A 27,080-nucleotide genomic window follows, 5' to 3' on the forward strand; every position below is an offset into this window, starting at 1 on the left:
AAAAAATATGAGGAGCAACGTGAGAACCTCTCAAATCTCATTTCTGTTTTTTTATTCTTTTATATTAAGGATATATAATAAAAATAAATTAAAATCAAATAATATAATTTTTTTGAGTATGAAATGATATATAATAGCTACATTATTCTACATTAATTTCCTATATGAAACTAAATAGGTGGTTTTCAAAAACCATGTACTCACCTGTAAGATTCATCAACCAAAGTGACACTTTAAAGAGTTATAAAATGAGGGGGTTTAAATGAAAAATAACCCAACCTAACCCATCTTTTTATAAATCAAACCCTAATTCATTTAACTTTCTTCGTTCATATATTCATAAACCCATTTTCTCTCTCTAGCGCCGCATCTATAACCCTACAAGCTCTTTGTCAATGATCGATGCAGTGAACAGATCATTGTTGATCATATAACATGTCGATTGTTCATAGCACCGGAAGTGGCAAACAAGTGATCAAACGGCTGTTTGATTTAAATCAAAAGCTAGAAAAGGAAGATTGAAACCGATGATCTATCGACGTACCAAAGGTATGGTAGACGGGTCTACAAGATTCAAATTCTGGGACGGCAAAGAAATGACGGTGACCATTGATCAGATAGCCGTGGCATTAACCAGGCTAGGCTCCATCAAAAGAGGTTCGATCGATCAATATATATATATATATATTATATACAAGTGTGATGTGTGCAACAAGAGTTTCCCTACATATTTATGCCAAAGTACTGTTATGGAGCGCTTAAGACCACTCATGTAAAGATGTACCCAAACACATCGGAAGGCGAAACCAGTGTGGTTTATTGATGTGATTTGTGGGCTAGGACACATGACTAAAGACTGCGTCATTCAAGAATCACAAATTTATAGTTTGGCTCAAAAAGGAATGAAGCTAAACGGGAATGCAATCAAGATTAATCGAGAATATTTAGTCGGTGATTCGGGTTATCAGCTTCTTCTAGGCTGCTAATGTTAGACATTAATCCCTCACATGCTAAAGTGTATAGGGTTAGATATGACAAAGTGTATGTTTAGTTAGTAGATGTTGTTTTTGTAGAAGGGGTGAACTTGTAAATAGCAATAGCTTGAATCTGTATTTCCCATGTATAAATACATTCCAAAATCAATAAAAATTTAAAAATAATAACACTTTTGCAATTCAATCGGTTGTTGTTTGATTATTTTTGTCCTTAATTCATTCCTGGGCAACAGATAACTAACTCCATACAATGGTATAGTTTAAATCGTGTTTAGCTATGCTTATAAACTTGAAATATTAATTATCATGCATGTTTCCCTTTCGTCGAAAGGTATTTTTGTTTATATCATCGCGTAATGATTAGAATACCCGTTATAACTAATTAAAGTAGAATTAAGATAAGCAGATAATCAAATATTGTAGTAACTGCAACATATTGTTACAGATATCAAGTTAATTATAATTGCAATCTTATTTGCAAGCATACATCAACATAATATGAATCACTTTCAACTATCACAAGGGGTGAATGATAATTTCCATCATTTATCAGCGGAATACATACTACATTGATTGTAAAATGGCTGATGCCAGTACTGCGTGGCCGAAAACCATTACGCTTCTTCTTGTCTTGGATGGCGGGGAACGGTTTAGGCTCCTGCTCCGCTCAGTTAAGGGTTTTCTCGTGATACATGTACATGTTCTTGTGGCAGATCTGGCACATACCCTATTCAGTTTTCGGCTTATAAGGTATCAGTGGACGCTTGAACCCTGAAGGCGGTGACGGTTAAGCAGTATCCACCCAAAAAAAAGGTATATTAGCCGATGATAGAAGCGCTGCGGTCATGAGAGATGGCATCTCTCTATTTAGCTCGAAAACTTATGTTTCTGTTTTCTTTAGAAGTATCAAAATATTGTGAGTTTCATTTTATGTTTTCCTAGACTTGTAAACTTTTGAAGATTGTCATGTTCTCTTTTCGCAAAAATTTATTTTCATTTATATCAACGCAATATTTGCAAAATCAAAGATTCAAACAGGAAACTGATATGCATTGATAAACTAAAAACATCATTAGTTTTGATTGATAATGTACATGATTATCTTCCTAATTTCCATCAAACTTGGTTGCAGCAATATCCGAATGAAAAAACACAAAAGCCAGCCTCGGATTCATTCCTGCAAACGGCTCAAATAAAAAAAATTATATTAACTATAAAATATAAAGTTATAAACTAACGAGCGTTCCATGGCTGTGTAATGAATAGAACTATACTAGAATGTATTATTTTATAATTTCAGAAAAAAATTCATTCACACTAAATACCTGTTCATTATAGTTGTAGTCATTGATGGTGAACATGAATCTTTTTGCCCATTGTTGCTTCATAAAATCCGGAACCAGTTCATCTCCAACAAAAGCATTCCAAGTATCTCCTGCAGTGCTAGAAATAACCCAATTGATCTTGTTTGGAGGAGCATTGCTAACTGATGAACCTTGTTCTTTCCTTGAAAAGCTTTTTTTCCATGAATCATATGAACCATAACTCTATAAAACCAAATAGCAAGTTAAATTATAAGTTTCTGTTTTGATATGCAGTCAAATAGTTAATTAAGTCAAACCTTCATGGAAGTGATTAACTTAAAAGCCTTGGAAAGGGGTATATTACTATCTCTTAATTCTTCTAATACCGTTGATAAAGGTGAACTTTCTTCTTCAAGCTGTGATAGATGCTTTTGAACAGATGTTAAAGATCTGAACATGTGTCCGGTCCCGGGCTCATAATAATACTACAAAAAGGAAAATAACATGAAAACTAATTTATACTCAATGAAACATTTAAAAAGTGCCAACAAAATGGAATTAGTATCAAATTACTTTGTCGATATGGTCACCCGACTTTCGAGGCACTTCTTTCACAATCCATCCATCAGGAAGTTCGGGGTTTGTAGATAGAAAGCATCTGGGAGACAAATTTATCATATGATATTCATTATCTTGATCTTTTTCAAAATCTTGCTTCTGTAACAAATCATTAGAAGTATGATCAGAACCTGTTTTGACCCGACCAGCCAGGCTTATGAATAATCATTTATTATTTAAAGTAGATTAATAAGATAATTCAATTTTTGAATAACATGACCTTTACATGGTAATTGGGCATCTTGGATTTTGATCTAGTAGTAGTAGGTATAACTCCTTGTGTAAGGTATCTCTCAACATCAATAAGGGATCTAAACTGGCGTCCAGTTTCCGGATCATAGTAGTACTGAAAATACAAGTTATTTGCAATGGTTCGTCATCAGAAAGTATTCATTTTTTCTGGAATAAATCAGTAAAGCAGTAATGAATCATCAAAAATAAATTCATATCACCTTGTCAATAGTAGTTCCAGATTTACGCGGTACCTTCTTCACAAGCCAATCTTCAGGTAAAGTAAACTTTCTGGTGGTGATCCATTCACTTTCTGGGGTCACTGCAGCAAGTACTGTTGGAAATAATCCCGATCTCATTGAATATCTCGTTAGTTTATTCTAGTTTAGTTTAACTTTGTTAGAAAGTTCAGTTAATAAAGTTAGGGAGCAAAATGTAATTATATAGTTGATAGTTTGTGTAAAGATTGTAACTAGGAATATTAGAAACGATTCAACGCGTTTATTTGGTGAAGCATCGCAACCCTTTCCGGAGTAACCATCGGAGGATATAAGTATCCCTCTCCGGGCAACATTGTAATCATTAGTTCTTCACATAATCATAATACAATAACGTTTAGTATAATTGTTGTTCTTGTATTATTTAATTCTAATTTGTTTAATAATCGATTCTATCAAGAAGAGAGCCATCACGTATTATACAGAATCCCTCTATGCATAAGAATTTCTCAGATTATTTGACAGATTTAAAAGGTCAAATGTACATTAATTTTCTGTAGATGTGATCATCTTTTAATTGCTCAAATTTTGTAAAATACCAACTAATAGAAGTAGTCACTTTGTGTGTAAATTATTATAACAAGTATAAATTAAAACCTCACGTTAGTTCTATAGTCAAGTTCCGTTCAAAAAAATTCTATAGTCAAGTTTCAAGTGCCTGAATCTGCTTGCTGTATATATTTATAGATAAAAAAATATGGCCCTAATTACGGTTAGGCCTGAAACCGAACAAACACAAACCGCGCATGTTCGTGTTCGTTCATTTAACTTTAAATGAACACGAATAATCAGACAAATATTTGTTTCTATGTTTGTTCATTTAAGAAATGAACATGCTCGTGTTCGTTCATGTAAAATAAGTCTAAACGAACAGTTCACGAATATAATTGAGCAAAGATAAACGAACATATATATATGAACAAACACAAATGAACACAAACAAACATAAATGAACACAATCGAACAAATATATAACATTAAGTGGAACAGATATAAAACATGATTTATCCAAAATTTAACCAAAAACGAACATAAATGAAAGAAATATGGGTTCATATTCGTCCGTTTAGTTAAATTAACACAAAACTATTCGTTCATGCGCGTTCATTTATTAAATGAACGAACTTCCCTCCTGACGGTTCAGGAATAGTTCACTTGGTTCAATGTAGAACAGCATTATACCGTAAAGATATGAAGTTGTTTCAAATTTAACACTAATTTGAACATACATGCAAGACATTAGAAATCAAGTATAATAGACCAAAGAAATGTTTATCACGTGATTCACTTTACAATATATATGTTCACAGATATATATACCTGGCGGATGATTATATTACCATGAGGAGTGATCGGATAAGATGAATCGGAATGTGAGATATTAGCAAGTTGACGGTGGAGGTCATGATAATCACTTGAACTTCCATTCTCCGCCATTCGCCGGGAACTGCAACACCCTCGATCGTTAATCACTTCTTCTGGAAGTTATTGGGTTTATTGTGCTTGGTCATTACTCTAAATTAGACTGGGGTTTTGACAAGTACTGAGGCTATTAAGTCCATGTGGCAACATTAGAGCAGCTTAAGAACTTAGTGGAAAACATTGTCACAATATTAATGGTCTTATTATAATCTTTTATCGGTGACCGTCTTTTATACCAAAACAATTAATAACCAAAATTCAGCTAATTAACTAATAATAATAACTAAAAACAAAAAAATAATTATTTAATAAAAAGAAGACAGGGGTCTACACTAAGGTGCCGCGAGTAACCTGTTAACATATAACAAGATTAGAATATAAAAAAATAAAATATAAAAAAATAAAATGATTAAAACGTCGTTCATAACATATAAATAAATAAAATGGTTAAAACTCCGTTTATTCGATCGGTAAAACCCGGGCATTGGAAACTTGAGCATTATCGGTCCAGGGTGTTGCGGCGGTATGTCGACGCGAATTGTCGAACCAGAATTCAAACAGAAAACATTCATTCGGTAAAATAAAACTCGAGTGTTGTCGTCCAGGCGTTGCAGTAGTGTAAGGCTCCGGTCCTAGTGCCCTACTTGGATGTTGGATTTACTTATTAACACAGTTCTAAATATCAAGGTGAATTAAAAAGCGGAATACTTAAAACATCAAGCATTCATACATAAAAATTTAGCATGTCTTTAAAGTGTAAACATCATAAAGCATATAACTTCAAATCTTCAGATGTCAGCTTCTTATGTGTGCTCCTTAAGCCAACTGTTTCATCCTATTAACCTGCGTGCATACTAAAAGTCAGCTACGCTGAGTGAAATCTAGTTAATCAGGCAACATACAATTCATTCACATACTTACATATGCATATACATATGTATCAGAAGACATGTATTGCATACTTAACATGTTTACCTTTCTTTTATACATTCATTCATACATTTATTCTTTCTTTCATACTTTCATCCCTACATAATTATCTATATGCTTTAAAGAGCATTTCGCCCTATAACCTTCGCGGATATTATTATGGTACATTCCCTACATTCGCATATATTATTAGGGTCTGCTCCCTATATTCGCAGATATTATTAGGGTTTGTTACATTCGCAGATTATTATTAGGGTCGGTTACATTCGCAGATTATTATTAGGGTCTTCTCTCTACATTCGCAGATATTATTAGGTTTGCTCCCTACATTCGCAGATATTATTAGGGTATGTTCCCTACATTCGTAAATATTATTAGCTTATGTTCCCTTCTTACTCGTGCAACCATACATTCATATATTCATACAATTATATAAATACATCCTTACACCTGTTCTTTCACAAACATATAATATTCATAAGGCGTACACTTACCACTTAAGGTAAGTGTATTAACTATCACATAGAGTATGCACACAGCTCCGAAAACATAACAGAGAAAAAGAGGCTAGAAACTCACACATGTCATGTTTCTTTTTGAGTTTACGGTCACACCTCTTCTCAGTTCGGCACGACTAATTGTGTAGAAATTAACAAGCATCACTTAACTATTCCTACTTATAACATATTTCTATGTTAATGAAACCCCTAGCTATCGGGGGTCCGGGGGCAGCGCCCCTAGCAGCAGTGTTCTAGGGGCGGCAACCCCTATCAGGGTCCAAGGGGCAGAGCCCCTGGTTGGGGTTAAAAACCTCATCGAAAAACTGAAGTTCAAACCCTCATATACGTTTCCATTACATATCCATCGTATATGTCAAGTGACATATACGTCGTATATGTAGATAACATATACGCCGTATATACATATGCGCCTCTCTCATATCCTCCAGATATGTGCAGGTCAGCTCATCTTTAACACGTTTTTTGGGTTTTTCAGCGATTCCGGCACCGTCAGCCGCCGTTAACCCCCACATTTGGCCGGATTTTGATTGTTTATGGTCCGGGTAGCTTTGGGTGTTCCAGATCTAAGCTAAGATAGCTTTGGGCTTAAGTGTGTGTGTTTTATAGTGTAGACTAAGGTGTGGAATAATGGAGATGGAAATGATTTAAGGTTTAATGAGTATTTATACATACTTCCATTGGAAATCTCATAATGGATTGATGGGCCCAAAGTTAAAAAATAAATAAAAAAGAAAATAAAGCAATCTAGATTAGCAATCTGGGTTAGTGGAGCAAACCCAGATTGCAATCCAAACTAACCCCAATAACTTAATTATTCGAGTAACTTTTAATATTCAAACTAAAAAAAATAATTAAATACACGATAAATCTTACAAAAAAAATTATGAACATTCTGACATAAATTTTTTTAAAAACAGACTTCGTTAAAAAATATATTTTTTTTAAGTTAAGATAGGTTGTGAACGTGTGTAAAACATTAGGATGGGTTAAATTATGTAGATTGGGAAGATAGATTTTAATTTTGTAATGTGAGATTGAGATTGTGAGATTGTGAATGGGTATAGCCTCAGCCTCAACTTCATCTTAAGTCCATGCTAATTTCATCTATTTTAGTATACCATCCTCTTATCCTTGTTATTATATTATTATTATTATTATTTTTCTACTAACTAAAATTAATTCTTTCAACGTAAATAATATTTTAATATTATTCTTAGAAATTCGGAATGTTACAAGTAGTGAATCGACCTGTATTTGATCGGTTTCGGTTATGTTTGTTACGGTACCGAAATAAACAAAAACATAGACAAAGCAATATTAAAAATTAATGATATAGATGGAACCAACATCAAATGAGAGTTGATCCTACATAATATGAAACCCAAAGACACTCATCTACTAACATTTTGCCGTCAAAGCAATCAATAACTTCGGTTTTTTGTTGAAAACAGTTGCCCTTAAAGCCCTTAAAGTTAAGCTAATTTAAAAAAAAATCAGTGGCACCGACATTCAGTTATTTATCTATATATATAATATTTTAACTATTTAACAAAAATAAGCGGCATAGCTAGAGATGCGAATTAGGTCGCTATGCAACGATAACTATAATAAATCTTAAAAAAAAGTAGACGTACATAAAAGTATTGATATATGTATAGGCCGGTTATGAATAAAAAGAATGCTTAAAGCAACTAGTTTGTATTCTGTTGGTAAAACTGGCGTGATGGGGCCCACTTACACTATAATTATTGTCATTGAGGGTTGTTTTGGTTATTTTCTTATTTTACATGGATTTAATTAAAAAAATTTAACAACGTCAGTTGGTAAGGGTCACTATAGCTACAAAATTCATACCACTTTATCACCTTAGTAATAAATTTACAACTATTATGATCATGTACGTCATTATTAAACATTAAGAACCAACAATGCAAAATCTGCAAACCATATGATTAACCAAGCAATTAATTAACTATAAGAATAATAACAAAATAAATAGTGGTTTTGATGATAATAGTAATTATTAAGGAAATAAAATAATATATAAAGAAAAAAGTCATAGAATAATAGGCTGTGAAACGGTTCAGAACCTCGAGAACCGAACCGGAACCAAAACCGATCCGGAACAAAAAATGAGTGAAAAATAGAACCGGAACCGGAACCTATTATAGTAAACCGGTTCGGTTCCAGAACCGCTAAAGCCGGTTCTCGCTAACCGGTTCTGGCCAGAACCGGTTCGATCATTTATTTATCAATGAGTTATGCAAACTTTGCAAATTGCAAAACAAGTACAATTGTATGTCTTCTTTCACGATAAAACTAATTTAGATTACAACATGAAGTTCCGTTATATTTTTTATTAAAACCGAAGTGTTGAAGTTAAATAAATCACTAGCAACGATAGATTAATCGAATATCATATCATTTTATATTAAACTAGCGGTTTACCCGCACGTTGCGCCGGGCAGGTCGGTAAAACCGAGTTGTGGTAAAATCTAAGTGTTGTCGGTTCCAAGCTTTGAGGCAATAAGTCGACGTGAATTCGGCCGGCTTCGATTATGTGCGCAACCGGAACTTAAACCAAAAATAAAACAATATATATATATATATATAAATTGATGTGGACCAAATGTCGGTTGGTAAAACTTCAACGTTGGTAAAACCCGACTATTGTCGATCCCGGGCGTTGAGTCTACGCAAATTCGACCAGTTTCCGTCACATTCGTTACATTACCGAAACTAAAATAACAAAATTAGTATTCGGTTGGTTTTCGTTAGAACTAAAACAAACGCGACAACTCCACACTGCTATGAGGCCAGCTAAAAAAAGAATATTAAAAACAAAACCGTCTTATGCAATCACTGCCCTGAGCCCAGCTTAAAAAAGAAAATAGGAAAAACTGTCTTATTGCAATCGCAGAGACTTGAACCCAGGTAGAATGCCAATCAAGACATTCACATATATCAGATCAGCCATTAGGCTACCTTCAAAACTATTGTTTGACATTCTAAACTATTAGCAGAAATACTAAAACATACATATTTACTTTGTGGCGCCAAAGATCTACTTTATACTAATTAGTAATTACCTTAATAGCTTAAATCAATATTGATCATGGTTGATAGTTCTTGAACGTATAGAAAGAAGAATTGAATTAAAAAATGATTTAATGGATGCCGTTTAATAAGTTACTCTGTAAAAATGGGAATTGGTAAATTTATTTAAAACGTTTGGAATATTCCGGTTCTTCGGTTCGAAGTCTAGAACCGCCAGTTTTACCCGGAACCAAACCGGGAACCGTTTAATGCAAATTATGAGAACCGAGAACAGAATCGGTACACACATTAGCGGTTCTGAGGCACTGGTTCGGTTCCGGTTCCTCGGTTCTGACGGTTCCAAACCATTTTTTGCTCACCCCTATAGAATAATAATCAAGTTTTAAAAATGCTCCAATTATGTCATTTATGTAATTCTTCCCCAAATTTGTAGCTCCTATCATACGAAATGACAGTGCATGCATACGGTTTTATATCATTGTTGAAATGGACCTATAAAAATGAGGAAAAAGTGTATAATTCTCTTGTGTTTTATATTGTTGGTTTGGAACCTGCAACCTTACGCATCAAACTATCTACTCCAGGCCTGGCCCATATGTCACACCCCGGCTTAGGGCCTAGGCGTATGACCAATAGTTGGTACCTGTTTTGTAAATACATCAGAGTTGCGATTTATTTTAGCGGAAGACTTTGGTTGAATAAAATATTAATTTATTTGAAAACTTCTCGGATAATAAATACCCAAGTGTTTGATTTATTAATCATGTTTAAATCTTGTTAAAATATTTTAATAATTTAAAACTGAGCCATCATTACCTTGCGAGTATCTAACTCCATGAATGTCTTGCTACCTGTACTAATCTGTTTCCCTGAAATGTGGGGAAAAATACGTCAGCTAAATGCTGGTGAACACGTATGACTCTATAAAACATTTGAATGACATTATAATACAAATATAGTTTTCTCTACAAGCTCAGCAGAAGGATTTCTACTTCTGGTCTATGTACCACTGCCCTACACACACAATTGTTCCCGAGCCACGTAGCCCTTTCCGGGAGACTAGTTATGACCATTAGTCCACGGCCACGTAGACTTAGAATGATTAGGCTGAACGGTTATGTTTGGATCCAGACACATGTGTATTCGGTCTGAGTTGACTTTATTTTCTATCTTGTATTATAAAGTTTTAGAGATTTCATGATCTCATGTAGACATTGATTGACTAGCTAAGACAAACACCCGTTCGTCTTATTGAGTATAATATGTTTTGATTGATTAAAAAGGTTGACGTATTCACCTGTGATTGACTGTTCTGAATGATATGGTGATCTCGTTTGAAACCTTGACTGTGAATGATTGACTGATTGATTGATGATTGACCTATTATAAAATAGGTTTATATAAATATCCGGATCGTCTCTTGATCCAGCTATAGACCTTTAGTCTGGTTTAAATAGCTTTAAACCTTGATTGATCATTTGTTTGAATAGAATATTTAGACTCGTAGTCTTTCTGTTTATTTACCAAATCATATGATGAGTTTCTTCTTCATGAAGAAACATCTATAATCTGTTTTTTCTTCAAGAAGAAACATTCATTGACTGCTATGCATGTAAAATCTTATGTTTCTTACACATGAAGAAACAATGTTTTAACTATATTCTTTGTATACGAATGCTATGTTTTTTAATCGTGAAGAAACTATATTTCCTTATGAATGTAAAACTGATGTTTCTTAGTTGTAAAGAAACATTATTATAATCATTTGTATGTTTAAAGCTTATGTAACATAATTATGATCAAGGTTTGGGCTATACCCCTGAATGTGGTCTAAGCCATATAATATAATAATAAAATAATGACTTAGGCAGAACTCCTACCTTACACGGGTATTCGGAGTTTGATTACTAAGATTGGTTGAGCAGCACTTCTACTCTCTAACGCGTACTAGAGCTTAAACTGTCGAAACCTTAGAGCTTGGCACGCACTACGATACTTGGCACGCAAATCGAGGCGACATGTGGTGGCCATCGTGTTGTGCACGTACTTCGAGATAGATTGTCGGACTATCTTCGGGTGGCACGCACTTCGAGGTATCGTCGGTATGTGGCATAGATTACGAGGTAATGATTGTCGGGTCGGCACGGAAACTGAGGTAAAGAGAACGTGATTTCTAGAGAGAGAATCTAGAGAGAGAGAGTTTAGTGTATGAATGAATGAGCTTAGCCCCCATTTTATAGGCTGATTTTTGGCCCCATCGCGGTACGCGATGGGTCCTCTTCCTTGGCCGTCGCGTACTGCGACGCCGCCATTTCTGCATGGGCACCACGTGTCCTTCCCTGCTACCACGTGTCACCAGAGGGTGACACGTGTCCCTGAGTCATCACGGACCATCGCGCTACGCGATGGCCGGTCCTTAGACTCATTGCGTATCACGATGGGTCATTGTATACAAATTTTTATTTTTGGTCCCTTGTCTTTGATAGCTTGTCACTTTTAGGTCTAACTCTCATTGTGCAAAGTGCGCCATCAAAGCGCCACATTGCGCCCTTCGTCCGAGCCCGAGCGCGTGCCCTTCGGGTGCTTCGCACCCTCCGTTAGGACCACTGGGTGCATGCTAGGCATATAAGAATATTATTATGGAAAATCTCTTCCTTATAAAGAGCTTCAATTTCTTTACCACTTTCCATGTGGGACGGGTTTTAATTTCCTTATTTATACCCATGTGGAATGCTTCCACTTTCTTACGTCTTTCAATGTGGGATGGAATTTCCTTATTCCATATCCTTAACATAAGATAACTTTATTCATGGAATATTTTTATTTCCTTATAGAATGGTTTTATTTTCTTTATTTGAATTTTCTCGTTACTTATTAGAGAATAATTTGATCCTTCAACTTTACTAAGTTGTCAAATTTGGACCAAAATTTTGGGGATGTTACACCATAGGGTGGGCAGGAAGGGCAACAGCCCAAGGCCCAACATCTTTTAAGGCCCATCAATATTACTTTCATATTTTATATAATATATAAACAAACCAATATAAGTTCATAAATTGAGTTTTGTTCAACTGATAGCATGCCTTTCTATCATATTGCTTGCCCAAGTTTAATTCTTGCATCTAACAGTTTTTATGAATTTATTTTTTGGGAAGCAAAAGCCTCACTTAAATTCGTGGTCTTAATTTGAAGGCTTGTTTGTTAATTTAATATGGCCCCTTTTTTATCTAGTCATTGTGTCTTATATTTTGTTAAATGTTTTTTTATAATATTATTTTATTTTTTGTATTTAAAAACCAAAATGACTTTTCATTTAAAACAAAAAACGTTAGAAGAGACTCACGATTTGTTTAAGTATCATTGTTACGATAACTTTATTTTGTAAATTGTTATCATAATTATCGTTGTAATGTTGACCTTTTATATATAAGTTATTTAATTTTTATTTTCATACCAAAGTGACTTTTCATTTAAAATAAAAAGACGTTAGAAGAGACTCACGATTTGTTTAAGTATACAAGTTATAATTAGATCATTGTTACGATAACTTTATTTTGTTAATTTCATCATAAATATCGTTGTAATATTGACCTTTTACATATAAGTTATTAAGTTTTTATATTCAGGGCCTATTTTTTTATTTGCCACAAGCCTTTGAATTCTTAAGAATTTTCAAGGACGACCCTGATCTACTCTATCGTGTGGTTTATATTTCTGAAGCTACTATAGTTCATATTTGTATATTGGAAGTTAATGTGGTCCATTGATTTAAAAGTAATTTGGAATAATATGTTGAAAATATTAATGAGTTAACCTTTATATATATAAAAAAAGCTATAATATAAAATGCTATAAATAATTTTAAGTTTCCATGATTCATCGGTTAAAGTTAAAATGCAAAGGAAGATAAAAACGAGAAGTATGAGAAGGATTTGTGACCACACAAAACCTTAAAAATAAATTCAAAAAAATAATAAAAAAATGATAACTCAAAATATAAAATAAAACAAAAAAAACTAAAATGTTTCTGTCATCATTCCTGTTCAAAAAGAAAAATAAAAAAGTGACGAAAAGACACATGCCGAGATCAAAGACACGATGACGAAAATAAACAAAAGACACAATTATAACTATAAAAAGACACAATAGATCGCAAAATATAACACAATGTCAAACAAAATATAGCACAATGTTGAGTAATATAACACGATATAAAGAAAAAAATGCACAATCAATGACGAAAATAAACACAAAACAAAATGATAAACAAAAATACATAATGACTTTTTTCAGTTACCATTGTTTTTTATATGAAAATGAGAAAGACGATGGAAACAATTTTGTGTTTTTACTATTTTCGTTTTTATATTAAATTTTGAGTTATGATTTATTTATTTATTTATTTTAAAAATTTTAAGGGGTTTTTCTGTGTTGCTACAAATTTGTCTCGTTCTTCTCATTTTTGTTCCCCTTAATAACTTGACCCTAATTCACATGGTTGCTTTTTAATATTAATTGTAAATATTAATGACTTTACCTTTATATATATGTTTATATAAAATTATAATATAAAATGTTATAAATAATTTTAATTTGCTTATAAATAAAGATACTCGGACCCAAAACCATAAAAGGAATCAAAGTCTCTTAATAATTTCCTCCACGTCCCCTTTTAATCAGCGTCCACTGTATTTCCACCTATCCGTTATTTCGCCGTCGCCGTCGCCGCCGCAGCAACAATGTACGTATTTTCTGATCCATTCATTTTCTTTCTCAAAGTGTTCCGATCAATGAATCAATTGTAACAAGCACTTGATCAGTTTTGATTTGGTATAACCGATTCATGAAATCTAGTTGTTATCTAATATTTCACAATTAGCATATTTAGGGATCATATCATTAGAGTTTGTGTAAATATGTGATTTACTAAACTAAACAATTTCCTTTTATTTTTTTTTATAGAATTTTGGGTAAAAGTTACTTATAAGGCCAATTGTCCAACTCGATCTCAAGAAAAGAGACTACCTAAAAGGTATATTACATTGTTGATTTTTATTACAGGAAAAATCCTCAAAATAGCCATGTTGACCTTCCCATTTTCAACTTTCGCCATCAATCAGTCAAAATCCCCAAAATAGTCATCAAGAACCGTCGGATCCGACAGATCTCGTTAAATAACCGTCAGATCTGACTGAATTTTTCATGGATCCGACAGACTTTTTCATCTCCTACCCCTCTCAAACCCTAAACCTTCATAACTGATCTCCATCTCCATCTTTCTTATTTCTCCACAAAATCAAGCAAATCCATAGTGTAAATCACTTAGTTTTTCAAGAAAAACACAAACATAGTGTTTGTTTTACACGAATCACATCTATCGTTGAGCAATCTGTGCAAAAGAAAAAAAAAAGCACCCTAGATTTTCAATTTGGGGGTTTTTAAATATCGGTCAAAATGAATTATATTCAAGATGAATATCAGTCAAAATGAGTCAAGTTACTTGCCTACCTACCGATAGCCAATCTTCCTTAATGTGAAGATTTTGTCTTATAAATTGAAAACTAAATCTTGATTCTAGTAGTTTGATATAAGTAGTTATAGTTGGTAAGTAATAAATATCTTCTATACAAACCACTTAATTGATGTATACCTTAGACCTTGATATAGACCAAAGAACTCATCAAATTAATGAAAGTGGGTAACCGTGGGGTATCATTCGTTTAGTATGGAACCCAAAACCTAAAAGTTTAAAGCAATTTATGGGCTGTGTATTTGGGTGTCCGATTAATTTTATTTATTTTCTGTTCGTGACGTGTATAATATTAGATGATACATATCTAATTACCTGAACTTGTTTACCTACTTCGAAACTAAATGTAAGAGAGTTAGCTTTAATACATGATCCATACGTTCTTATGCACCATATGGGAGCATAAAAGGATTAACCGTTGACCTCGATAAATGATAAGCGTTGACCTCGATAAGTGATAAAAAGGGTTATGCGCTATTTGCTTTAACCAAGTTTATGTGAGTTGCATTTTTCATTTTTAACCTAAAGATTCCTCTTACGTGGATGACATCATTATTTTGTTGCTTCAATTTGAGCATTTGATCTTCTCCGCCCAATTTAACATAAGTATTTATGTATTTGATAAAATACAATTGAATTTTATAATATTCTCTTTATAAAAAATAAGAGCTGTGTTTTACTTTGTGATTATCCTTATTAATACAAAATACCGGGTGAATTTTTAACCATGGATGAGAATGTTCTACTATTCAAAGAGTTATGTTCTTTAAAGTTAGTTTGGACATTAGAAGTGAGGCTTTACCACCATTGACCCCATAAAACATAAAACAAGACTTAGTACAATATTCATTTTTAAATTACAATATTTAAGTATTAACTTTGTTGGTTTATTTGTAAGTTAGATTTTGTGGTGATCATGGCTCCCAAAAGATCTAACAAAGGCAAAGAGAAAATGGAGTCTGATGACAAGTTATTCAAGGTTCCAGGAATGAGCTATAGGGTTAAATTCTCCAAAAGGATTGAAGGTATGTACTTTTCAAATCACCTAAACCGTTTATGTCCATGTATATATATGGACGAGGCTTTCGCTTCAATCATACGATTCTATAACCATGATTACATTTTTTGGATTTTCATATGTTCGTTAATTCGGTTGATCATTAGTTGACCGGTGACTTTAAATGTGGATTAATATTCTTTTGTGACCTATGATGTAAAAGGAAAAAAAGTAAATATAATATAAGGGATGGTTTAGTATTATTATGCAATTTATACACATGTAACTATAACTAAACCATAAAAGGTGTAGAAAAATAACTGAACCGTGCCTATTTAGTTATGGTTCAGTTATTCAGTTTTTCTAGTCATCCATAGTAAACTACACATATCGGTTAACGGGTGGATCAATACTGAACAGTTAAAACTCTCTAGACCTTGTCTAAAAAAGGTCAGGGACACATTAAGTTAAATTGACCCAACCACAACCGCCAATATCTTTTCGTAGATAATTTTTAAATTGTTCAGCCCGATTTCTTTGTAGTTTTAAATATGTGACCCGCCTATGCCTTTGCAGCTCTTGTGCATTCAAGCAATGGGGACAATTTCGAGTCGCTCTTCAAGGTATCCAGGAGGGTGTTTAACTTTATACGCACGCTTGTAAAGGGTGGTGAGGGTGGTATGGTAGACGAGTTTACAAGATTCAAATTCTGGGACGACACAGGAATGACTGTGAACGATCAGATAGCCGTGGCATTAACCAGGCTAAGTTCCACCGATACATCCATAGACGTAGCAATGGCATTTGAAACCACTTACATGACTGTTGATGCGGTCACATGGGAGTTCGTCCAAGCGTTGGAAGCACGTGTTGTGCAACATATTTCATGGCCAGAGGATATAGCAACCATGAAAACAAGGTTCGAGAGCATTGGTGGTATGCCAAACTGTTGCGGAGTGCTCGAGACCACTCATATAAAGACGCGCCCAAACACATCAGAAGGTGAAACCAATGTGTGGCGTGACAGCAACAATAACAACAGTATGCACCTGCAAGTGGTTGTGGACCCATCCATGCGGTTTGTTGATGTGGTCTGTGGGCTTCCCGGAAGCTTGACTAAAGACCACGTCCTTCAAGAATCACAAATCTTCAGTTTGGCTCAAAACGTAGAGAAGCTAAACGCGGATGGAGTCAAGCTTTCGAAGCGAAAAAAAATTCCCGAATATTTAGTCGGTGACTCGGGTTATCAGCTTCTTCCATGGCTGATAACCCCATACCATGGTGAGAAGCTAACCAAAGACCAAACAGAATTCAACAATAAGCATTCGACAACTAGGTTGGTTGCTAGTCGCGCTTTGAAGAGGCTGAAGAAGGTTTGGGCGGGGACTGAGGGAGGCAACTGGCGGACCAGCAGGCATAAGTTACCGAGGATCATCCTCGCATGTTGCATCCTTCATAATATCCAAATCGATGTGGAAGGAGAGATTATAACCGATGAGACAACGGCATTAGCTAACCTCGAGCACAACCCCGGATATCCACCAGAAAAAAGTGGAGTGCCTGATGACAAAAAGGCTTCGGTTGTGAGAGATGAACTGTGTCTCTATTTGGCGGGAAAACTTCCAGTTTACAAAGGCTGAAGACGGAAGCGATGCGGTTGTGGGACAAGCTCTCTATTTGGCTTGAAAACTTCTTGAAAGATTATATGTTTGTTTTCTTTTCGATCTAATGTATATTTGGAATTTGCCTGTTAATTAGAAGGCCCATTTTGAGGTACTAATTTTCGTTTAAAATCCGAAATTCAAACAGGCAACTTATATACATTGATAAAACACAAAATTATTAGCTTAATACCGTACAGGTTAGTCTCTAAATACCTTCAAACTTGGTTGCACCATATCTAAATCATGAAATCAGAAGCCAGGCTCAGGTCCATTCCTGCAAACAACCAGAATTTATATCATAAAAAATAAGGTTGTAAATGAACCTAGAACACGAACAGAGATTACTTGTCTTTGTTCATTTGAGTTTAACCAAACAAAACAAACGGACATGAACTGGTTACGTTCATTTAATAGATACAACTTATTAGATATATAATAGATATAGGAACCGTCAACAATACATTAAAAAATTGGAAAAAAATAAGAATATATAATAAACTCCAATAAAAAAATATATTATATGTTTGTTCATGCTTAGCATAAAGTACAGTGTTCGTGTTCATTTCAGAACCAAAAATGTGTTCAAAACTACAAGAATCACATAATGCACTTGTAAATGGTGCTTTAAATGTTCATGTTCCACATTTACTGTGCATTCCTAGTAATCTCTTTTTGAAACCCATGTACACCTGTGCATTCCCAACATAGGGTTTTTTTTATTTTAATTATTACACTTGGATACTTATTGAAGGAGTTTTGTGTCGTTTTGAAGGCTTTTGACGTCTTACGGTATTGTTTTATCATTATTAGTATTTCTATGTGGTTGAATGATTATCTTAGCTGCATCTCAATCCAATAGCCCTTCTATGTATGGGATGTTACAATGCGCGTTTGTTTATTTGTTATTCGTTGAACGATTCACTAAACATTCGATTCGTTTAGTGCATTTGTATATATATGACTCTTCATAATAAGATTCCACTGCAATAACTTAACTACAAATATTTTCTGATTTCAGTGAGAAATCCGTTATACAACAAATACCTGTTGATTACGTTCAGTGTCATTGATGGTGAACATGAATCTTTTTCCCCATTGTTGTTTCACAGAATCCGGAACCAGTTCATCTCCGACAAAAGCATTCCAAGTATCTTTTGGAGTCCTACCAATGACCCAATTGATCTTCTTTGGAGGGACATTGCTATATGAGGAATCTTGTTCTTTTTTGGACATGTTTTTCTTCCATGAATCATATGAACCGCAATCCTAAAAAAACAAATAGTAAGTCAAAGACTCAAATCATAAGTTTCATATTCAGTCAAACACAAAGTCAACTTGTAAAGTCAAACCTTCATGGGAGTAACTACTTTAAAAGCCTTGGAAAGGGGTAATTTTTTTTCTTTTAATTCTTCTAATACTACTGACAAAGGTGAATTATCTTCTTCTTCTTCGAGTTCCGCTAGATGCTTGTGAACAGATGGTAAAGATCTGAACTGTTGTCCAGTACCAGGTTCGTAAAAATACTGCAAAAGAGAGAGATACATAAAAAGTTATTTGTTTTCAGTAAAACATATAAAAATGGAATTTATATCAAAATTACCCTGTCGACACGGTGGCCCGTCTTTCGGGGCACTTCTGTCACAATCCATCCATCAGGGAGATTAAAGCGGGATGTATCTACCAACTGATATTCATTATCTTGAACTTCTTTAAAATCTTGTTTCTGCAACAAATCACTAGAATCATGACTAGTGATTTGTTTGACCTCTTCAAGGTATTTTGGCATCTTGGACTTTGATCTAGTAGTAGTAGTAGTAGTCGGTATAAATCCTTGTGTAAGGTATCTCTCAACATCTTTAAGGGATCGAAATTGACGTCCGGTTTCTGGATCACAGTAGTACTGCAAAATATAATAATTGAATGTTAAATATGGGTGATGCTTAATTGAAATGATGTTAAAGTGAATTTATATTACCTTGCTAAAACCATTTTGAGATTTACGCGGTACCTCCTTCACAAACCAATCTTCAGGTAAAGTAAACTTGCTGGTGGTTATCCACTTATTTGGTGGAGTCATCTGCAGCAAGCATTTTTTACGAATTTTTTTTTTTAAAAAGCTACATAATATACAAAATCCCTCTACTGACAGTAAATCTTTCTAATAAATTTACATGTTTGACAGGTTTAGGAGGCCAAGTAGGGGTGTAACCGAGCTAAGCCATTCATGAACTACTCGAGATCGACTCACTAAAAGCGAATCAAGCCTGAAAGTAATCTTGTTTAATTAATGTGCATGAACTTTACTTATCAAAGCTCAAAAGTCTAAATAAACCTATTATTTATATATTTTTATTAATACATTAAACATGTTTTCATATAGCAATAGTTTTTATATATAAAGTTACAATAAAAACAAATTAAATAATATACAGTAATTCATAACAAAAGTTAAAAATATATACATAACTATGATATATCTGAATATGAAAAAATTAACTTTTAAATAATAAATGAGCCGAACTTAAACTTAAAAAATTAAGCATGAGCTGCGCTTTAGAAATAGAGCTCGAAACAATTCAAGCATGACTTAGACGAGCCGGGCTCAGCTCATTTCGTTTACACCCCTAGCCAAAAGTACCACAAGACAAAGAAGCATATAAAACCTGCATTTTCTCTAGATGTGATCATCTTCAGATTTCACAAACTTTGTAAAACACCAAGTTTAAAGGCCAGATTAAAGCTTAGCTTTAAAGGCCTCAAAGTAGTAGCTAGTATGTATATATATATATATATATATATATATCATTTGAACAAATATAAAACCACACTTTTAGTTCTATATATCATCTGAATCAGACTGCTTTATATTGTTCAACATTAAAGTTCATATATCTAGTTATCCCTCTGTTTCTAGTTCAATGATATGAACTTGTTTCAAATATAATCCTATTTTAAAAATGCACAACACTTAGAAGCTATACAAAAAGATTTCTTGCTCTTGAAATCAAGTACAAGTTGTAACAGACAGCCGTGTGTATAACCGACCTAGGTTACACGTGGGTAGGGATGAGCAAATTCAGTATTGGTACAGATTTGTACCGGTACATGTAACCGGCCCAGCAAGCTTAACCGGCACCACAACCAGCATTCGAACACTCCAAGTGCTTAACTGACGCCTAAATGCGCGTAACCGGTGCCAAAAACACAGCTGAAATCTACAGTAATATTTAAAATTAAAAAAAAAATAAAACATTTTTAAACCAACCCGTTATGACCCGACCCCAACCCATTCTTACCCGTGACACAAACCCGCACGACCTGACCCGGCCCGTTTGCCAGTCTTAAGTACAAGTAATCAAATATAATAACGAAATGCATTTCACGTGATACTCATTTACAGTATGTTCGAATATACCGTGTCGACACGACGGCCGTCGGAGTGGATGATGGCAAGTGGACAGAGGATATCGTAATCATCGCCGCCGGTGACCAGCTCCGTCATTCGCCGGGAATTGCTCATCTTGAAGTTAAGTTATTTGCCCCAAATAAATCAGTTAGGTACTTCGGTTTGTTTGTTTTTTTTTTGTACTAAACCACTAGCCACTTATAGGATTGGGGTTTTGACATGTGGCAACATTAATTGGATGACATTTTTTATCTTTTAACAGCTAACAAGCATATAATATAGAAGATATATAATAGTAATCAACTTTCAAATATGTTCTAATTAGATCATTCATGCATATTTTCTCAAATCGGGTCACTAAATCATCAAATCGAGTCTCACCGATTTTTTTGTTTGTTAAGAAAGAAACGGAGGATAAGATGTGGGGGTCGGAATTTGCAATATATGTAGTTATATTTTTAAAAAATTAAAAAACGTTAATTATATTAAAATTCAAAAATAAAAAAGAAAATCCCCGTCGCCACTCAACGTCAACGTCAAAAAAAAAGATAAAAAGACTTTTAATGTGAAACAAAAAATAAAAATGTTAAAAACATGTTAAAACCCCTAATTTAATAAAATATGAAAGTTGAGTGACCTAATTAGAACACTTTTAAAATTGAGTGACCTAATTGGAACACTTTTGAAACTTGGTTACTATTCTATGAAATTGCCCTACTTCACCCGTTCAAAAAATCACTTGTTGTAAAGCTCGGATATCTTCATGATCAAACTGAAGATCACAAGGATTTCAGTTTCCTTTATTAAGCCATCTATGTCTCCTCAAAGTATTGTAAGTGAGGATTGAACTTCGGTTTTTATTGAGAAGCTCAAATTTTCTAACACTACAATATATTGAAAATGACAAATGGATGACGTATCACCACATCTTAAGATTTTATTGTATTATAGTTGCATTTTTTTCAATCTATTTAATTAAATAATATTTTTTTTATAATTTTAATCATTAGTTTTTTTTCTCACTTATAGTCACTTTTAGTAAATATTAAAAAAACTATACGATAGGAACGGTGTAACCCAAATTGACTTTCTTATATAACATTTTTCTTCCTCGTCTGTTCACAACCACTCGTAACAATATAATATAATTTACAAAACTCACTCACATATTTATAGGGCACGGGCTGAGAATGCTCTGAGGATTCTATAAAGGATTCTATAGTATATAGTATTACCCTATTAGTATTGTTAACTCTACTCACATTGATTTTTATTAGGGATGTATACGAGCCAAGTCAAGCCAGGTTAGTGTCATGGACCAAGTATTTGAAGATCGAATTGTTTGAAATTGCTTGAATCCACAATTCCTTAATTATAACTTGAACCCAATAAAAAAATCTAGTGGAAAAATTAATCATGGATGCTTTTATGATATAGTAGCAGCATTGCTTTTTTTCTTAAGTTGAGATCCCAAGTTAAAACACGTCACTCATATGGTTTTTAACTTTTAATCACTACATACATATACATCTACTTAAGAAAAATTTAGAAACAGTTTGAGCTCGTAAAAACCATACCATTGGGTTGGACCTAAATGGGACACAAGTTTCACGCGTGATGTTCATACTATTTATTTCTATTGAAAGCTTCACTCCAAATTCAGGCCAAACAAACTTGTTTTAACTTGGAACTGGTTATTAGACTTTATAAAACCTGTTTCAACCTAAACCAACCCTAACACTATCAATCTGGTACTCCGTACTTGCTTCTCACTTTTCTTATCTTTCGACTATGGAAATGACTTGTTGTCCACTCCTACTTTATACAACTTGTGATCTAGCCCGACCCGAAAACTTAATAATCTATTAATATTTCTAATACCAAATATTAGTAAACTCATTAAAAAAAATTCCCGCGTATATTACATTTCAACTTCCCTTACAAAAGTGTTTTGCTAAAATTCAAATGCATCAAATGTTAGTCTGACAAACTGACACTATACATTTTCATGTCAATCTCTAGAAATAGTGACTTTTCAACAACAATGCCAAAGTTATTGGGAAGAATTCCAATCTTATTTTAATATTATTTAAATCAGATATTGTTCGTACGAGACCCACCTCTCAAATAGTACTTTTATTCCTAAAAAGCAGCATATCATATTTTTCTTTATTTGGATATTTTTAAAATGTTTTTATTGGCTTAAGAATATGTAGAAAAATAAAATATATTATATCGAACGATATAAATATGTGAAACTGCACATTAAAATCTATTTCTATTATTTTATGTCTACCAAAGATATAGAAAAGCAATGTCTTTTTGATGTTCGTTTAACAGCATTGCTATTCGTTTTATTCTATAGACAAGATTTGTTGAACAAGTTACGAAACTGAATTCACAATTTGGATACAATTAGGAACCGAACTAAAAACCGAATTCACAGTTTGATTCGTTTTGTCGAATACTGATACGGCTATGTTTTCAAGCTTTTTCGGTTTTCGTTTTTTTATACTCCCAACGTAAAAATATAAATAATCTTGTGAACATAAGATACCTCAGCTCAAGTGTTATCAACAATTTTTTAACATATTGATTCTGGTTGAGAGAAAATTTCTCACCTAAAACACTTTTTTAACAAAAATTTCTCACCTAAAACACTTACACTTTTTTTAACACGTTGATTATTAAACATGCGTGGATGTCGTAATTCTATTATTGCTGACCTCAAGGATGTCTCAATTCATACAAGTAGAAATAATATTGTGAGGTTTTGTGAGTGTAAAACACAGTCTTAGTTACATATATCATATATGCATGGTTGGTTTTGGGTTAAACGGAAACAAAAGGAAAAAAAAACAAATCTTCGAATTTTGAATTGTTGAAAAAATTATTTTGGTTTTTTTTAGTTTCGATTTTTTGGTTGTTGGTTTGTTTTGGTTTGGTTTCAATTTCGATTTTACCATGTGAGTTTGAAACTTTTGGGTTGAGAAAAAGTTATAAGCCCAAAAAATGAATTTGGGGGCTAAATCATTTTGATAATCAATAGCTAATTGATAGTTATATATTTGGGCAAAAATATCTGAGTTATATATTTAATGAAATCTCATAAATCACTTAAATAACAAAAAATTGAAAAATCTATAAATTCAGTTCAGTTATGTTTTTTCGGTTTTTTATCACATGCTAAAACCAAAACCAAACAGTTAGTTGGATTATTACTAAAACATAAAATCAAAACGCTGATTTTTATTTCGGTTCCAGATAGAAGTTTTTCAGTTTCATGCACACTATTGTTGGTCGATATAAGAATTGGATGTTACACTATCTAGCAATCCATTATAGTGGTATATAATAAATGAAAATTTCTTATTAACTAAGAAAAACATAACCTTTTAAAACTTTAAGAATAAGATCCGAACGAAAGACTATGAATAGTGTACACGAAAAGCTATTTGTGTTTGAGTTCACACTTCACACCTTCACTAGCTAGCTACACTAGACCCGTGACCCACATGAACGTGGGCGTCACTCCCACGAAGTTGCTCGAAAGTTTACACGATAAGGACTCATGATCCTTTTTCAACTAAACCTTAATTAATAATTGATTTTTCTTCAATGTTAATCTGGTTTAGATTCGTATATTTTAATGCGTTCATATGTTGCATTTTAAAGTTTATTTTATCTCTACTAGTTACAATCAACAAAACCAGATATATACGTTGTAAATTGATTTGAACTTTATCAGTTATCTATTTATAAACGTATATGACACTAGCTAATTGATATAGTTACATTTTTTTAGCTTTAGAGGTATAAGGTAAGGTAAAAAAAATAAAAAATAGTTAAAGTTCACACATTAATTACTTAATGGTATTGGTGGAGAAAAGTAGACCTCACTCATCAACCCAAAGTGTGATAGGACGTTAAGGGGATAGCGCCCAAGTGCACAACTGGCTCCGAGAATGCGAAAAATATTTTGGGTATCACGTAAAATGAGTATTTTGTTGAGTTTAAACAATTTAATTTTTAATTGGTTATACTTGGTTTTGATTTCGGTTGTGTACATTTTTTTATATAATTATGCTTAAACATGTCTAAAATGATACTAAAACCCATAACATTTAGGTTTGGAGTCATACTCATTTGCCACTAAGCCAAATTAGTTATGTAATTGAGTTTAAACATTAAATATACATATTATTTTTCATAAAAATACATATAACTTTATTTTAAAAATAAAATAAACTTTAGGGTCTAGCGAGATGTCGGACTGGGGACCATCGACCACCCAACCTTCCCTAATTAGGGCCGGCCCTACCCAAGTGGCTAACGCCCTTTAGTGATGATGGTGTTATGGTTTAGTGGATGTGTTTTCATAAAATGGTTGTGAGGTGACAAGGCCGTTACCCTCACAACGGGTAGTCTAAGCTTAAAACGTCAACTTAAACACATTTAGCCATTTTGATTATCATATGTTAAAGTAGCACAACATTCAAATTAAAACCAACATGTTTGAATTTAACAAAGACGTTAAAACCACAAACTCTATCAACACCTTTAATAATTGTACAAAGTTAGTACACATATGATCACCTGTTAAATCTATTTATCTAGGAAGAAAAATTTAAGATTAAAGTTACAAGTTGTTACAAAATATTTAATAAAAGTTAAATCACTTTAATCCAACTAACTAAATCAACTCGTTTTATTTTTATCATAAATTTAATATTCTTTTATTAAAAAACAAAACAGCAAATACCTTATCATTACCTCATCACACACGCGCTTACACGTTATCTTCCCTAGTACTTTTTCTTAGCCAACAAGAAACTTCCACACGCATACAGCCACTAACTTAACGTATCCAAATCAAAACCATATATAAACACACATACCTCAATAACAACCACTCCAAACACAACACAAAAACATCATTCATTCACACAACAAAGTCTTAAAAAACCAATCCAAAATGACAATGAAAAGACCGTTATAACATGACACGGATGTCGAGAAAATGACTATGGCTAACTGTTTAATGCTCTTGTCACGTGTCCAAAACAAGCCAGGTTCGGATAATAATATATTGTCAGAACCAGGCAGGTTGTTCCACTGCAAGACATGCAACAGACCATTCCGGTCGTTCCAAGCACTTGGTGGACATCGAGCTAGTCACAAACGGCCAAAGTTAAACGATTTTCTAGGTCAAATGCCTCGAAGATGCATGAGTGCTCGATTTGTGGGCAAGAGTTTGCGATGGGGCAAGCGTTGGGCGGTCATATGCGACGACACCGCGATGAGGCAGTTGGAAAACCGGTTGAGAAGGTGGTTAAGAAGGAAAGTGGGACTAGAGGTTTGTGTTTGGATTTGAATCTGATGCCATATGAATCATATGATATTGATTTGAAGTTATGGCCCATTGTTACTTAGTGATGTGATTAGGGTTTTATTTGTGCTCGGCTTATTTGTGTATATACTATATAGAACGGTTTATTTATTATAGACTTTCGCATTTTTTGTTTATATTTTGACATATGTATGATATTCGATCATAATCAGGGGCGGCCCAACTATGTATTAAATCAAAGCTAGGGCTTTGGGCCCCCAAAATTTTAAGGTCTCCATTTTAAATAGAGTTATATATATAATACATATAATATTTATTTCGGTATCATACACCAATTTCTGTTCTATCACAGTGGTGGTATGTCTCCAGTTTTCCTTTTGATGATGATACGGACTGGGTTCGAGTCTCACACCTCTCAATTGATTCATTATTTTTTAGAGCCCAAACACTAATTAAAGCCCAATATAAAAATAACAAAATAACCTCTTTATATTTCTCCCATCTCTTTTCTATTTCTATTTGTCACTTCGGAAGGTGTCTTTTTTTAAAACTAATCTTAAATTACATTATGTATTTAAGCATAGTTGTTAAAAAAATAATAATTTAAGCATATGTTCCTAATTAGTGCTCAAAACTTGTTTCGAGTTCGTAAGGCTAATATTCAGACATTATCTTATCCGATTTATTTTTCTCGAAAGTAAAATGATATAGGTGCAACATAATTGTAAACGTCAATGTTAAAAAAGACCAATATGTGTTGTTTTCCACATGATATTT

At 33.4% G+C, this 27,080-nt stretch overlaps 1 protein-coding gene and 1 pseudogene across 2 annotated transcripts; one reads left to right on the top strand and one right to left on the bottom strand.

Moving 5' to 3' along the window:
- Window positions 1–17,616: 17,616 nt before the first annotated feature.
- On the bottom strand, window positions 17,617–21,092 carry LOC143597747 (methyl-CpG-binding domain-containing protein 7-like). Of its 2 annotated transcripts, XM_077076159.1 has the most exons (6): window positions 20,963–21,092; window positions 19,523–19,624; window positions 19,148–19,447; window positions 18,897–19,070; window positions 18,592–18,813; window positions 17,617–17,821 (listed from the first exon to the last, which is right to left on the bottom strand). In XM_077076159.1, the coding sequence occupies exons 1-6, from the start codon at window positions 21,065–21,067 to the stop codon at window positions 17,810–17,812; spliced, it is 915 nt and encodes a 304-aa protein (XP_076932274.1). In that variant the 5' UTR covers window positions 21,068–21,092; the 3' UTR covers window positions 17,617–17,809. The 2 variants fall into 2 exon arrangements, with proteins under 2 accessions (XP_076932274.1, XP_076932273.1); XM_077076158.1 differs by lacking the exon at window positions 17,617–17,821 and having other exon boundaries at window positions 18,256–18,813.
- Window positions 21,093–25,928: 4,836 nt separating this feature from the next.
- Window positions 25,929–26,426, top strand: LOC143597748 (uncharacterized; annotated as a pseudogene).
- Window positions 26,427–27,080: the final 654 nt, after the last annotated feature.

This window comes from Bidens hawaiensis, unplaced genomic scaffold (assembly GCF_021521415.1).
Source record: "Bidens hawaiensis isolate Kalapana, Puna unplaced genomic scaffold, B.hawaiensis_p1.1 tig00048973_1, whole genome shotgun sequence".
NCBI lineage: Eukaryota > Viridiplantae > Streptophyta > Magnoliopsida > Asterales > Asteraceae > Bidens > Bidens hawaiensis.